At 35.3% G+C, this 17,071-nt stretch overlaps 1 protein-coding gene across 1 annotated transcript in view; it reads left to right on the top strand.

Annotated features, from left to right (window-relative positions):
* The first annotated feature begins 1,238 nt into the window (after positions 1-1,238).
* Positions 1,239-17,071, top strand: part of dpydb (dihydropyrimidine dehydrogenase b) — a 100,754-nt gene continuing 84,921 nt past the window's right edge. Inside the window, exons 1-3 of the mRNA XM_043260818.1 lie at positions 1,239-1,558; positions 11,739-11,849; positions 15,480-15,562. Of these exons, the coding sequence (XP_043116753.1) occupies positions 1,520-1,558; positions 11,739-11,849; positions 15,480-15,562 (233 nt within the window). The 5' untranslated portion in view covers positions 1,239-1,519. The remainder of the gene's footprint in view (positions 1,559-11,738; positions 11,850-15,479; positions 15,563-17,071) is intronic.

Raw genomic sequence — 17,071 nt, 5'->3', positions numbered from 1 at the left:
AAAGCTACACTCTATAAAAAATAATAATGTAATTGTTTAATATAAAATTAAACTCTTAAAAAACTAAGGTTCTTCATTGACATCTGTTGTTCCATAAATAGCTTTTAACATCCGTGGAACATCTCCATTGGGCAAAGGATGTGGGAAAATGTTATTTATTAACATGTACTTTATTAACGTTATTAATATGTTAACATGTTCCAAGGTATTATTTGGTGAACCCAAAATGTTTCTTTAAAGGCGCCGCTGTGAAAACCCCCTCCTGGAACCTTTATTTTCAAGCGTACTGAATATTGCATAATACCACAGCTCAGAGACTCGGAGTCATCAGACTTTGAACTACAGGTTTACAGAGGAAAGAAAGAGGGGGAGGAGCCAGCGGCATAGTTTTGATAAGCCATTCCCTCATTGTGAGACTGGCTAAAAAACATTTAACCTTACATTCTACTCTGAAGCCAAGAGTTTTTCATCTTTGAGTGTTCTGACACCATAAGGTATTTTGAAATATGCAATTTGACTCAAGTCACATAAATATGCAGTAAATGTATATACAGTTACAAATGATGACAACAATATTCAGATCTGGAAAATGTCTCTTGATAAATGTGTACCTTGTACAGTTTAAAGAATTATATAAACACTGAACTGCATATTTAAATGTGCAAGCTTTATGATTATTCGTTAAAAGAACACTTAATATAAAAATCATATGAATTCATATAATTAATGACATATATGTGTGACTCTGGATAACAGGTAAATATCACTGGGTATATGTGCAATAATAGCCAACAATACATTGTATGGGTGAAAATTTGAGATTTTTCTTTTACTTGAAAACTCATTAGGGTATTAAGTAAAGGTCATGTTCAATGAAGATATTTTATAATATCAAAACTTAATTTTTGATTAGTAATATGAATTGCTGATATATAAAATGTAGAAATATTGACTCTTTTGACCGGTTTGGTGATACAGGGTTACATATGTAAATTATTCATGTAAACAGATTAATTATTACACATAAAATAGATAGATAGATGGATGGATGGATGGATAGATAGATAGATAGATAGATAGATAGATAGATAGATAGATAGATAGATAGATAGATAGATAGATATTGTATTTTGTTAATTATTGAAAACGGGGCTGTAAAATCAGCACGTGCAGCCTAGCCTTACCCTCCATGTAAACTTTGACCCTCTAAACTTCGTCTGTTGTCGGAATCTACCATTTCACCAAACTATTTACATGTTGTCCACTCGTGTCAATTAAAAAAAAAAACGAATAGGGCGAAAAGAGACAACAGATGTGCGCACAGGTGGTTTAAGAATAGCACTTTATCACGTCTGCGTCGATACAAAGTTCAGAGCCGCTGCTGAGGCGAGCCGTGATCGGTGACATAATGGACCAGTCGCGTGTTTTTAGAGCTCGCGCTTAGATCCGCCGGAGTCGAGCGCTCGCGCGTCTCTGTAACGGAGGAGAGATCGGATCACAATACAGCAGATCGGACATAATGGCTACAATGCTGAGCAAAGAATTGCCGGATATCGAGGTAAAGCAACGTGTCTGAGCGTGGTATATTTCGTTCGGCAGGACGTTTTTACACACTTATCTGTTGGGCACGTGTCCATGTTTTAAAGTCAGGTAAGGTGATTTGTGTGGGAGACTGCGAGACGAAACTTTGAAAGTTGCTCTGGTGTGCATAACACAGACACATCGAACGAGGAAAAAGAAGCTCATCATGATTGATTTTAATAAAACAACGATCTGAAATGTAATATTGCGCGTGGTCAGTATATTTGATTTGAACCTTATTGTAATAGTTTATTGCATAGAATTATGATGATGGTGGTGTTATTATAAATTATGATTTTGCATTAAATGTTGGTCCATTTACAGTTTTATTAGCAGGGTTTATTTCTCAATCCTTTAATATTAACACTTGAATCCTTTTGAATGTTTTAAAAGGTGGACATGGCTAAGAGGTAAAACAAATACGTTTTTAACATGGCCTCGTGTGCTTCTAGGAAGAGATTTCAGGACCTTGGACAGGGACCCGTACAGCAGTTGAGCTCTCAGTAGCTGCTCAACACTGATGAAGCCATAATTAACAGCTTAATGAAAATGTACAGTTCCAATTTAAGGATCATTTCCTCCAGATAAACAAGTATACAGTCGCATATGTCCCACAATTTCTTCTGATGTACAGTGCACTTTGCAGGCAACAGGCCCATTGATTTGTGAGCGGCGCATGATTGATGGCCTACTTTGTTCCCCTTTTTAGATTTCAAAGCATTACTTTTAAATCGCGTTTTGTTTCTATCAAGTGCACTTAAGCAAGCAGGTTGCTAATTTAGTGGTTAAATTAGTCTAGAGAAAAAGGAGGCATAAAATGTTTGTTTTAAAGACTTCACGTCCTTGAATTAAAATCAATTAACCTAATCAAAACGTAAGAAGGCATAATCAAATGTTGTAATTGTGTTCCTTTTGAAACTGTGCTTCGGTGCAGGCCCGTTCTCAACTTCACTGTGTCTGTGTTTCCAGTATTACTTCCTGCTGTCCGTAGCGTGTGCCATGTTTGATCTAGCGTTAGCACATCTGATTTACATGAATCCTATCTGTTAGCGGCGAGCCTTAGAGAAAACGATCTTCTTTATGACGTCTTGGTATGCACAGCACACGCCGGATGACATCTCTGCTCAGGTGAGATAAAGCTTTCTCTTTTAAGTTGAGCAGATATGGGCATTGACTTTCATAGAGAAAATAGAACTGTTACCGACGACTCTCATTAGCATTTCTATTCATGAGTGTTATGACTATGGCAACGTGACCTTGGCGTGCAGAGTGCACTTAAAACGTGCTCTAAACGACTCCTGTCTGCCACTGAAAATACCTCACTAAATGTCATAATAATGGCTGTCCGTGGGGCAATTAAATTGGCCATTCATTTTGGCAGTGCTGTCAGACGTCTCATTTTAATATCCTGCTTTTCCGAGAGCGCTAAACGTGTGCCTTTGTGTGTGCTCACGGATTCATTAAAAAATCCTCCGGGATGGCCATCAGTGTTCGTTAAAAACCAGATTAATGTGGCCGCTTACACAAAGGGCTACGGCTTTTTATGGAAGGCCCCGAACCCCAACAATGACCACTTCCTGATAGCGAGTCAAGTACCGTGATAGAAAATTGTCGACTTAAAAGCCAAAATTGCAATATGAACGTTATGAAAGCCCCATTAGCTGACAGACATCCATATCATGGCCGTCAAAGTCAGGTGCTGTACCTGCCGGAGCTTTTATCCGCGCTGTAAAAAAAAGAAGTCCTTTTCACGTCCGGGAGGAAACTTGGGAATATTTATAATCCAGTAATGGTCTGCGATTACAAGCGGTGCTTACCGAGACATTGGCCTTATGACATATGCTGCTGATGTAAGTGCTTACATAAATGGTTACGTAGCGACTGCAAAAGTAGAGCAAAAATGCGTACTTGTTTAAATCAGATTAGTCAGTTTTTATTTCTGAACAACTGCGTTTAGCGCGTTCATTGAGGCTAATACAGATCACATATTTGAGTAATATTTAGATCTAAAGATACCAGAATCTAACGAAACAATTTGGCAAGATTTTACTATAGGGTCCAATTCTTAGCATGAACTATTTGCTGATTAGCATGCCTATTATTAACATATTGGCTTTTTATCACTACCTATAAAGCACATATTCTGCATGACCATATTCTACATCCCTAAACATACAAAAAACAGCTATCTATCTAAATAAAACAGATATTTTCAGATTAGATTGATTTCTGAAGTGTAACATGACACTGAATGACTGCAAAATGAATTTGCCATTACAGGCAAATTTACAAAAAAAATTATATTTTCACAGTTGAAATGTTTACGGGCTTTAATTATTAATAACATATCACCTATAAATGAATAATTATAATATTGTTGATATTAAAATAATATAAAATGCAAACCAATTAATTAAATTAGATTAGAATTAAAATAGATAAGTGATAGATTTTCTGAAAAAATACTGTTGTTTAACAAAATGTCTTTGAATGGACATTGATAAGAAAGCAACCCTTCAGCTTGGGTTATCATACTGTCATCCATTCAAGCAGTTCATGACCCTAAGTCAATGATTATCCCAGGCACAAGTGAGCGGTATTAAGAAATCTGTTCACAAACACCCCATTCTGAACCTTTGAACAGCGTGACAGGCCTCTCATCTGGAACACTGGATGAACTCGGTCTGCCCTGCTACCCTTCCTTAGTTTGAAATAATAAACACACACACATATGTAGTGTTTCCATGTTTTATGGGGACATTCCATAGGCGTAATGGTTTTTATACTGTACAGACTGTATGTGTTATTTGTCCTACGCCTGAACCTACCTGACATTTTGAAAAAATGTAATCCTGCCTGTTTTATAAGCTTGTTTCCTAATGGGGACCTAAAAAATGTCCCCACAAAAATGTCCCCACACACACAAATTAATATATATATATATATATATATATATATATATATATATATATATATATATATATATATATATATATAAAAATGCAGGCTTTAGTTGTTGTTTTTTTTGCCCAGTTGTGGTCTAGTCATGTCTTTTATATAGCTTTAACGGTTGTTTTACAGGAATGTTTAATACATTTTTGCATAAAGTCATATGAAGAATGTGTAGAACGCGGTTGGTCAAAAGCATAGTAGGCCTCTGACAGATGTCAGAAGTGCATTTCTGTGTGAATTGGCTCCATTTCACTCATTACAGTCTCTGAAACCTGAAGAGAAGCTTCAGGAGACCTTTAGCTGAGCAAGATGATGTTGATGCCAAATGATCTGTATTGCTCTCTATAATTATGTTACATGACTAAATGATATTCTGGGCTTGTGCTGAACATTGCTGGGCTGCTGGAGTGCTGTGGCTTCATTTCAGCTATGGAGGATCAATTCCTGTATTGATTTCAGGCAAAAAGACTAGGCAAGAATCTCTGTAGATTGTGTTTAACTATTCCGCCTTAGGGAGGGAGGGGGCTGTGTTATGAAAGATGAAGTGTGCTTTGGAAAGGGGTCAAGTTGCCTACATTGAGATCACTGCATAAATGCTTTTAGTTATGAATTTGCCATTTTTCTGCATCTGGATGATGTTTCATGATGTTTCATTAGTATTAATTACGGCAGAGAACACACCTGAGCTCATTTGGACGGAGACAAAGCTTGCTTTTTAGTGTGGATTCTGTGTTCAGGGTTGGTGCTGTCATTTATAAATTACCCATTTAAAAGTTCACATTGAAACTCACATTGGGTTTCAGAATTTTTTTTATAAACCTTGCTTAAATGTAAGGTTTTGGAAATAAATGAAAGAAGATAATAAATAAGAAAGAATAAAATAAGATATATTGATCATTTATCTTAGTGTCATTTATCATGTGATTCTTTGTGCAGTGAAGCATGCTATTCTTCCACTGAAGATCAAGGTGCGATTTGGATCATTAAATATGAATTATACTATTATTCTATAATATATATATATATATATATATATATATATATATATATATATATATATATATATATATATATATATATATATATATTTTATTCAGTAACAATTCTAAATGCTTTTTCTGCTACTTATAACACACTATTGGTCAACATGTATTTAATTTTTCCTCAGCACAAACTGTGCTACAATAATATGTAAGGAAATATTCTGGAAGAATTCCCCCAGAATTGAAAAATACTGCATATTACTCACCATGAAGCCACCCTAGTTGTATATAACTTTCTTCTTTCAGGTGAACACAGTCTGAAAATTTTTTGAAATGATAACATAAATAACTGATTTGTGTTATTTTCTGTGAGAACGGCGAGTTCTGGCTTCTTGGCTGACTTTTTAGTTACAAAAACCCATCGATCTGCTTCAGAGGACATGTGATAACCACCCGCCAAAGGCACATAGGTTAGATTTACATTTACATTGCAGAACTTGCAGATATATCCAATTTAAGGACCTTCAAAATAATGGCCGCTATCCACCCCCATTACTAAGCTTGAAGGAGCCAGGATAAATAAATAAATAAATAAAAAAGACTGTGTTCGTCTGAAACAAGAAAGTCATATACACCTAGCTTTGGGGTGAGTAAAATATGGGCTAATTTTCATTTTTTTTGTTTAAACTATAAATAAACACAGTAAAATGCATTCATAATGTCTATTCTAGAATTTTTTTAACAATATTAATTAATTAAAAATATATTTAAACAGAAATTAGACATTTTAAAAATTTTAACTTTTATAAAAATGTTTTAACTGTATTTGATCAAATGCATGCTACCTTGTTGAACATATGATGCTTCATTCGAAAACATCTATAAAAGAAGCTAAAAATAGAAGCAAACTCAATACATGGGCTAAAAAGTCTAATGAATTTTAATAGGACTGTGTAAATATATTACATCCTATCAAAGGCTCGCAGAATCCTTATGACGGACATCAGACAACATCGTTTGCTATCATCTGATCATATTCAGTGCTCCGGATAGGGAGCAAATTTTGCTTACTTTGGCAGGAAAAAAGCCAGTATTGATTTGTTGTCTCAGTGGATCACTATGACCAGCAGAGAGTGATAAAGCCAGTCTCCAGAGCTCTCCCTGTGGAAATGAAACACAGCACATCACATGCTGCTTAAAATGCCTTCTCTTTCTTGCCAAAGCCTGGCATGTTTTAATTAAATGTATACACTTGCTCTTCGGTGTGCGATTCTGCTCTGATTTCATTGTGTTGAATTCCACAGCTTTATTTTCATCTCGAGGCTGTGGTGTTTTGAGACGAGAAACCTGCCTCCCGGAAGAAACTCGAACCTTGCTGACATTTTAAAAAAGATTTTATTTCAAGCAACAAAGCGATGCACCCTCTTATGAACAGGGTTCAATCTCACGATAGCTTACTGTATATATACCTATAATACCTCACCAATTACCTTACGGCCTTTAGAAGTGAATACACAAAAAGCAATAACTACGCGGAGCGACCCTCTGTTTGGTCATAAAAATGGGCCCACACTTTCATTTCCATCTTTGTTCCACTAAAAGCTTATTTGACATGAAATAGACTATGATTTCCATCTAGAGCTTGTTTAACCATCACAGAGGGACTTTAAAAGAGATATTGATCTCTTCTTATATAGATCTTTCCTTCTTATGGATGTGTTTCCCCTTACACAATATTGATCTAATTGGCAAAGGTGCACAATGTTTTTCATTGCTTACGAAAAACAGCCTTCACTCTGAAATCATTAAGTCACCTTAAACATACTAGTCATGTTTCTGTAGTGGCCTTGATTAAGCGTTCTTTTTTATTATTAATGCATGTTTGTTTTTCCTTGTTTCCAGCTCTATGTGGACCGTGCGCCACTTTGAGGCTGCCGTCCACAGACTTCCAAATCTGTTCATCTGCGACTGGTCAAACATGGCTCAACTCGCTCATTATTACTTCTGCTTCTCAGACTGAGCCCATTACAGCAAATAAACAGCAGCTTGACTGACGCGGTTATCAGCGGTCCCAGCAAGGAACAATACTCTGCAAACCTAATGTTTTTTGTCATTTCTGTGAGACATGAATGAAAACAAACAAGATTTCCTTTAAACAGAACTATTTAAGTTCCATCTAGTTTAAGCTGTGCAGAGACAGCAAAAACTAAATGCCACAGACTGCATGCCGAAAAGGATATAGGATGGAAATTTTGCGTTTTCCTTTTTTAAAGTGAAACTGATTTTCATTATTCAGCATTTAGATATTCTCTGAATATTCGCACACTAATAAACATCAAGACTCTGCAGCTGCATCGCTGCATAGTATGCGCATCAGTTATCGATTTTATCGAAAATTTCTCTGAGGACTTCAGGATTAATATTTTTAGAATATTTGAATGTGTTTGTTTTATTGTCGAGAGTGCGTGTCAAAATTTCGGGAGTGAATTATAGTCATTTGGTGCCAGGGCACTTTCATCAACAGACAGCTGCTTGGTTGTGAGTGTTATTACATCTGTCTGTAAAAATGTCATAAAAGCTACCTGGTCTCATGGCATAAATGCACACATACGTAGCTCACTGCAGCTTCAAAAAGAAATGGACACTAGTGGCAGTAAAACCTTTTATTATACACTGATTTGCAGAGTTTTCCTTGATAAAGCATCATTTTTGAAAGAATATCATGTGACTTCAATGCAATGCTAATACGCTGAGAGATTCGAAAACTGACGCTTTTGAACATTAGTATGCACCTTCATATTAGGGGGTTTTCATAGACGATAGGTTTGTTTGGTAGCTCGCGCTATACGACATTGCACTTAGGTTCGAATCCTGTTTAAAAAGTTACGTTTTAACCATTTTTGAATCCATTCAGCCGTTCTGGCGATCACGGCACCCGGCACGTTACGGCGGCATAGTTCCTTGATTATTAGCCCAAAATGAAGGTGTAGTTGCTAGTCACATCGCCCTAGAAAACCTTTTCATTTTCCGTGGAGCTTAGTACATGATGTAACTACAGAAGAGTCAAGTTTTAAACAGGAAAAAAAAATATTGAAACTCTTTGGTCATTTTTAAAAGACATGCTAATCAGATTCAGTAATCTATGCTAATCTATGCTAAAAGTGCTATCGCCAGACCCGGAGATCGGCTGAATGGATTCAAAAACTATAAAACTTTTTAACTCTGGAGTTTTTTTTAATTTTTGGGTCTTTTTTAAGTAAAGTGTCCCTTTAACGCTATTGGGTAGGTTTAGGGTTGGGTTTGGTGTAGGGCATATTTCCAACATGACAGAGCATCAACTTTTAGCAACAGCGCTCGGATATTTGAATTCTGAACCGTCGCGATGTGTAACTGAAACAACGTAATAAAAACAGAAATACTAACCCATGTCAACGTGATTAAAAAGCGTGAGGGCTCACCTATTGAACCTGTCCTCACCACTAAGTGGACGTTTCTCTTTGAAACTGTGTACCAACATTTTTTTTGGTGATAAAACATCACAAACTGAAATGTGAGCTTCAAATCTAACACTATTTATAATAAACTGGGCACTTCTTTGCATTTATCACCGCCTGGTAAATTTACAAAAGAACGTCAGCTTAAGTCATTATTTCATGTCCATATTTATTCGGCGAGTAGCCACGTAATAAGCAATGCTGTCTGTCTATATCAGCATCCAGCGCTGGCATCCTGTTGCAGTTTATTCTTTGATAATGGCCGGCTGACAGTTTTGTTGCTGTTGTTACTTTTCTTATGTTATGACGTTTAACAACAATTATAGTGAGAATTCTTTAATGAGTACTCGCCTGCATACGCTCATCCCTAGCAGGATAAAAATATAAAAGCTCAAATAAGAACGTAGCAACAGGTAAGCGGTTTAAAGGGAGTAAGGCGCAGTTCAGCGTGTTGAATGGTAGACCCGACGTAGAAATACTGAATGCCGTAGGTATTTAAAAGCGACTTGATTGCAGATCAGCAGGTGCGTGTGATCAGAAGGCAGGTGACTGTGATGGTGTGTAATTGGTGACTGGGGATTGCGATGACGGCGAAGGTTGTGACTGCACGGTATCTCTGATGGCCCCCAGCAAAACTAAGAATGATTTACGCATGCTATATAATAATAGTGCTATCAATAATTTATCCCTTTATGCTTCTAAGAGTAAATGGAAAGACCATTTCCTCCATCTCACTATATTTGCTGTCAAACATATTTCTCCAGAAGGTCTTGTAGCATAAAATGGCAAAACACAACGTCGAAATTTGTTTAGGAAAATGCACGACTGATTGTAAACTGTATTAGTCGGACAAACGTTCGCACAGATAACGCACAAGAGTCACCACAGCTTTCAAATGTCATGTCAGGAATTTCCGCCAATGTCCTTTTTCGGGGCAAAGGGTTTTAACGGCCACATTGTTTGTGGGCTAGAATGCCAAAGTGGCTTATTTCAATTTGCTCCTGGCCTCCTGTCCTGGCCTTTGTCAGATAGTGTTTCAGCACAGTGAAATGACTGTGGACATGGTATTCTTTTACACTACGAAGAGCATGAAATTGGTATTAGTGTGATCGTAATGGTCGCTTCTCCCTCACTTGTTCTCTTCTCCCTCGGTAAACTGCCTGTTAATTGTGTTTGCCATTAAAAGATCCCACACTGGTGCCTGCCTTCAACTCCTCGGCTGTGTTGGGGTGATTTGACTGGCAGGCGTGAAGGTGCCGTGCGTATTTGAAATGAAGGTTGCTCCTGAATCAAATGATGATGGTCCCCATCATGACTCTCATTTCACACTTTACTGTTTCAGTCGGGCCCCTCTTTATTGGCCCCACTGCTCTGGCGTTCTAATCAGTGTTGTCACAGACAGCTTTGAAGGACCTTGACTCGAGCTTGCTTTGTAGTTCATATCAATGTTTTAAAGTGCTTTCATGTTTGTGGAACACAAATGCATGATTATCTTTGCTTTTTCTTCGTTTATGCTGTAGAACTAGTCATATTATTCAGTGTTGGGTAGTACAGTGTTACATTTAAATGGAACGTGTTGCAATATTGAGATGCTCAAAAAAAACCCCTACATTTTATAGAAAAATAATGTATTACATTACTTTTGCATTACTGTCAGTTAATTGTGCACGGATTGCAGACATTTTTTCTATTTTATTTTAGAAGCGCTACTTTTGGCATGCATGCTGGCTATATGTATGCATAGATGGATAAATATATAGTTGCACAACAACAAAATGTATTCAAATTGTAAAATATGCATGTGTACTGCTGTGTTATTTATTCATATTTATTATGTTTATACAAAGACACACACAAACAGCATAAATGTTTTTATATATACAATAATATATTATACCAAATATATTTAATATGTAAACATACCATTTAACAAATGTAAATGTTAGTTAAATATTTTTTAAAAATAAATATATATATATATATATATATATATATATATATATATATATACAGCACACTCACATATATTATGTAAACAAAAATTATTTTGGATGTGATTAATCGTGGTTAATCATTTAACAGCACAAATAAATATATATTGTTTTTAATAAAAAAAAAAAAAAAAAATATATATATATATATATATATATATATATATATATATATATATATATATATATTTTTTTTTTTTTTTTTTTTTTAACTGATATTTTTACTGACACACTGCAGCAAAAGAAAGAAATAACTGACTCAAAACCATTTTAGCTGCTGAAAATACTAGCCTAACCATTTTGCCTATCACTGAATATATACGGTATATGACGAAACTTTGGCTTTCCAAATATATATAAAATTGATAATTTCATACACTTTGTTGACATTTAGCCAGGGGGTTTCATTGAATAATTTAACATTTTGTGCTAGAATAATACAACTTAATGAGCAAATGTTTCTATTTATTTCTCTTAATAACACATTGGCTGATATTTGCTGAACTTATATCTAAATATCATTTTAGAAGTAAATGCACATAGTCCTCAAGAAGGTCATCTCACCTGTACAAATGTAACCTGGCTATTAAATTTAGCAAGTAGTATATCTTGAAAAATGTATGCTGTTTACTTAATTTGTTCTGCATTGATTGCAAAAACCCACATTATACCTTCAGCAATGATCTTGCATTGATTGAATCTTTTAACAACCTTGATTATGTGTAATTGTTCTTCAGAGTATCCTCGCCTTGAACCCAAAGGTGAAGACCCACGCAAATCTCCATTCCACCGCCTCTAAGAAGAATGAGAAGAAGCTCTGGAAGAGAAACCCGGAGAGGAGCTGCGATGTAAGTAAAAAAAAAAGACAATTTCTTCTCACGTTCTGCCTGAAATAACTCACTTTTCCAAAACTCTCACATATACTGAGTTTTACATTAAATATTAAAGAAACAGCCAATGGGAAGAAAAGCCCTTGTCACGACATTCCAAACTTACACGTCTTTCCTTGTTTGTGGAGTGTTTACACCGATTGTCGCAACGTACCTCTCAGAATGATGAAAATTAAAGGTTAAAGACGAACAGCGGCGAGCGCTAAAGATGTTAGAGCCGGTTCTCTGAAGCTCCTGGAAGCCGTATCCCTCATATCCTCTTCTGAGAGCAAACTTCGTCCCAGTTTACCGATGATAATGAGTACTCTGCGATGTAGTTTATGGTGTGGTGATTCAATGATTATGTCGGCGATGGCTGTGATCATATTACTCTGATGAGCAGTAATAGGGCCGAAGATTATAATTCTATAATTAGTTCCAGCCGCCTAGTTTGTCCAATTATTGTAGAGATTCAAATTTTGACTCCTTCTGCCCTTTTGCTTACAATTTGTCAGTGAGTAATTCTTTAGCACTCATCAGAAAACTGCAGCAAAAGCCTAAAGGAGACATTATGAAAATGCATCATAAGCAGATGCCCCCCCTTCCCTCCCCAAATCCCCCAAGTGGATTAAATATTCCAAATTTCCTCTCAATTATTATCATATCCTGTGAGCCCTATGAGTCAAGGCTCATAAGCATATTCAAATGTTCATTTTAAATGCTTTTTCACCATGTGGCGACTGTGTTGATGAAATACCAAATCTTGTTTCCAGAGCTTGCATATTAATTAGCTGTTAAATTATACTACCAATTCCCAGCACTAAGCATTTTGTCTAATTAATAATAATAAAGCCCCCAAGATGTTGGATTAGACTAATCCTTTGCAGGGGAAAATGCTACACATAATTTCAAGAGAAAATGTCAATGGTTATCCCAGTCCCAACAATGCCTCAGTGTAATTGGAAATGTAATTATGTTTCATTTTACCACACAGATGAGTTTTAATACCACACAGAAGCTTTGAGATTAGTCTACTGTGACACAGGGTTGACCAAGGTCAAGTATTTTTGCATTTCAAATCACAACACAAAATAACCCATGAAGCTTTTTATGGTATAAGAAAAGTTATATATATATATACAATTATTAAAGTTTTCTGTAATGACTGCTCCAACCCCGCTTCTGGTTTTCCATTGACCACTTCTTGACTGGGATTTGACTCCATTACAACACTGTTTATAATTATTATTATTAATTATTGTTTTGAAGATGTGGCCTTATAAGTAAATTCGTGTTTGTGCAATTTCCGCAGCAAGACACTTACTGTGAGGATGTGTTTGTTTGATATGTTGACTACACTGTGTATCTAGGATGGGGTTTAAAATATTAAAATAAACATTTTAGAATAATTTTTCATCTTTCATCAAACCTCTTCATGCTTTCATGCATTTTATCTTCTGTTAATTTTTACCTAACACTATACATTTTTAACCTTTATGATTATTTCAGAAAATCCATGTTTTTTTTTGCTTGTTTGTTTTTTTGCTAATAGCTTTAACCACTGTTTATCGTTTGGTTTATTATTTGTGACTAATTAACAGATTTCAGAAACATGATTAAGAACTTGTTATTCAATTAAATGTGCCCTTCCTTAATAAAAATGTTAATTTCTTTCAAAAATAAAAATGTAATTTAAATATTAAATACAATTTAATTTCAAATTCAATTTAAATTAATTTCAAATTTAATTAAATTTAAAACCTTACCTCAAACCTTTGAAAGGTGATGTATTTTTATATGTCATAATTTATTATATTTCTCATTTATTTGTACTGTGTTTATCTTTCAGTGTTTGTACTTGCGTTCAGATAAAAAGAAAGAGAAATGCAATTAGTTTTTCCTTTTCAAAACTTGTAATGCACATAAACTTTAATGATTAAATCGCTGCTTAAAAACGCTTAAGAAGATCGTTCATCTCAATACAGCATCAGTATCAAAAGTACTTCAAGATTGATCCACCCATCTGTATTGCTGACATGCAGTTGTATTATGGGCTGTCAACATGTGTTCTGCTCCTGATAGAGCAGTGTCAGATTGATCGCGGAGAGAGCAAAAGCATGCTGCAACTTTCAAAACCCCTGCTTCTAACTCCAAGTCCATCCCGCTCACAGATTCTACTATCAAAACAAAATGATATACAGTCAGATGTTTGAACTTGGCTGAGGTTTGAGGTATGGTTTCTGCAATTCCAGCAAATTCTTCTTGTGGCAATCAAAGCATCTCGCGCCATTTTAAAAAATTGAAGATGTGCATTGTAAAACAGACTCTATTCCGAATCGGTATCTTGGCAGAGGTTTCCGCAACACAAGGTTGCCAGATGAAGAACAGAATCCAGCGGAGGTTCATAAAAGAAGTATAGCAGAATATCAGATGGCTCACTGCATTGGTTTCTTATTCACCACCCATCTGTGTTATAATAAAATGTAGTAACTCTGCCTCATGCCATAAATTAACTCGGTGTGTGAAATCGAGTTAGCCTCAATCTCAATCATGTTGTGATTTTATTTTCTTGGCGCCTCAGCCGTATATATGTGCGGGGGAATTTCCTGGCTGCTCATCCCTTTGAATTTCATTAAATAGCTTAAGTCAGTTGTCACAATGGCTTCTGTGAAACTGTATTAGCTTATGGAATAAAGAAAACAGCTTAAGCGGCTTGAACTTTGCCTCCTGAAAAGGGAGGGGCTGGGGAATCCTCTTTAATGCCTCTCTGATAATGTCAGCCGTGTCATGTTACAGTGTTAAATGGCACCAATTAATCCTTCCGTTTTAAAGTAGAAACTCGTAAATCTTTAAAAGCAGGATAATCTCTGAACAGTCTACTCGACGGCGTAATCCTTCAGTGTGGTCATATTCAAATCTACAGCCTACGGAATATTCCTTATGGCTTTATTTGTAGGTTGAGGAATGCCGTTTTTCTCTTATTTAAAGAATAAATAAGTTCTATAAATGTGCAATGTAAAATCAATTTATGGTTTACAGATTAAACCCGTCGAAGACAAACAGAAGGCTTGAGTGATCATAAAACAATAAAAGTTATTTTAATTCATATAACATATTACATTTTAGGGTCATAATGCATAGATACATGTTTGACAAAACCATACAAGATTTATATATATATATATATATATATATATATATATATATATATATATATATATATATATATATATATATATATATATATATATATATATACAGCAGTAGATGTATTTGTATCAGTGGTACTGGCGTATATTAATAACAGGCTAGTTAGCATGAATATAATATTTTTTATGGAATTGATCAATTGTAGAAAAATACTATTTACACACACACACACACACACACACACACACATATATGGACACTAAAAGATATTTTAAGAAATCAGATATATATATATATATATATATATATATATATATATATATATATATATATATATATATATATATATATATATATATATATATATATACATATTGTTTCTGCTAAAGCCCACTCTTAAATTTGTGGTCAATGTGCCGCTTTGTCCCACAGTTGTCTCTGTGTGTCTCCCTCCCACAGTCTTGCGTGAATTTGGAGAACAACTCCGATGACATCAAGCACACGACTTTGAGCGAGCGTGGGGCACTTCGGGAAGCGCTGAGGTAAGCACTGTCTCCATGGCAACAGTCACAGTCAACGCAAAACGGAGTTTCGGGTGGGCAGCCGAAGGAACGTGTGTGCATGTGCGTGCCGTTTGGCGAGGTGAGGACGAGAAGCGGCGTAAGTCATTCTTCATTATTGAGGGAATAGAGGGGTGTACAGGCAGCGCTCGGCTCTGCTTTTCTCAGGGATTAATTTGTTGGAAGGAAGCCTCCCTCTGGGCTTTGCCTTGACTCTTCAACCCTGCAGGAGATGCTAAGGCTGAGTGCACAGTGAAAAATGTAAATGTTTAATTTGTTAGTTGAAAACGCTTTTGGGGATCCCAAGACAACATCAGAATACTTGATCATGAGGACCGCTGGTGTTCTGGTGTAGCTTTTGAGTGTGCAGTCTTAAAAAAAAACAATGTAAGTGATAAATAAAGATTTGGGCTTCGCACATAAGCTGAACCGACTCCTAACTAAAATCTGTTGATCTTCATATAATTGACACTGTTTGCCGTTTCACATGAACTGTGCAGCAGATATATTAAGCGCTTAAGCATTTTTGATCAGTTTTTCTATGTAAAGAGTGAACTATTCAGCCGTTGTTTTAAAATAGACATCTTCTGGGCTTTTTCTGATTGAAATGCGATGATTAAGTTGTATATAGTCTGCATTTTGGCCTTTTGGGTTTCATTCTGTGCCTGTTAATTACTGTGTAACGTGATCTCTGCCTCCTGTAAATTAAATTTCATGAAGGTATAGCTTGTGATAATTCACTAAGCACGGATTTGATAAATTATGGCTGATATTAAAAGAAATACATAAAGGAATTGATATAATTTTATTTTCCGCTTACAGCATAGGTCTAAGTGATATAATGAATATTCACAATGTATTCGTGATGGTTTTGCTAACAGTATACATAAACGACATGAAAATGCTGTTTATTTGGTAGTCTCATTAAATTACTTTCGCAATCATTTCTTGTTTCGCACTGATTCAGAGTTCATTCAGCTATTTGTCATCAATCAAGGCATTTTTATTATGTTTTATTAAATATTTGTGTATAAAACGTCGTTATGTTAGGGCATATCGATCAAAAAGATTAACTGTCATCTTGAGCTCATTATGATTTCTTAAAGTTTTTGAAAGAAGTCAAAAAGTCAATATAAACCAGAATATTGTAATATTTTATTATTACTATTAAAATAACTGGTTTGTTTTGCATTATATTTTAAAATGGAATTGACTACTTCAGATGACCCTGCAGAAATTATTCTATCCTGATTTGCTGCTCAAGAAGCATTTCTTATCATTGTCAGTTTGTGCTGCTTAATAGTTTTAAAGGAAACCATGAAAAAAATAATTAAATATCAAGTATAGTATATATCAAGTATAGATCTTTTGTAACAATTTAACTTTACTGTCACATCTTCAGATACATAATAAAGTTGAAGAAAAAAACTATTCAATAACACTTTACTTTGAGGTCACGTAATAATAATAATTGTTGTATCTGCTAACAAT

Source organism: Puntigrus tetrazona, chromosome 2, assembly GCF_018831695.1.
Source record: "Puntigrus tetrazona isolate hp1 chromosome 2, ASM1883169v1, whole genome shotgun sequence".
NCBI lineage: Eukaryota > Metazoa > Chordata > Actinopteri > Cypriniformes > Cyprinidae > Puntigrus > Puntigrus tetrazona.
The sequence above is the reverse complement of the archived record's forward strand: the minus strand, read 5'-3'. Positions and strand labels throughout refer to the sequence as shown.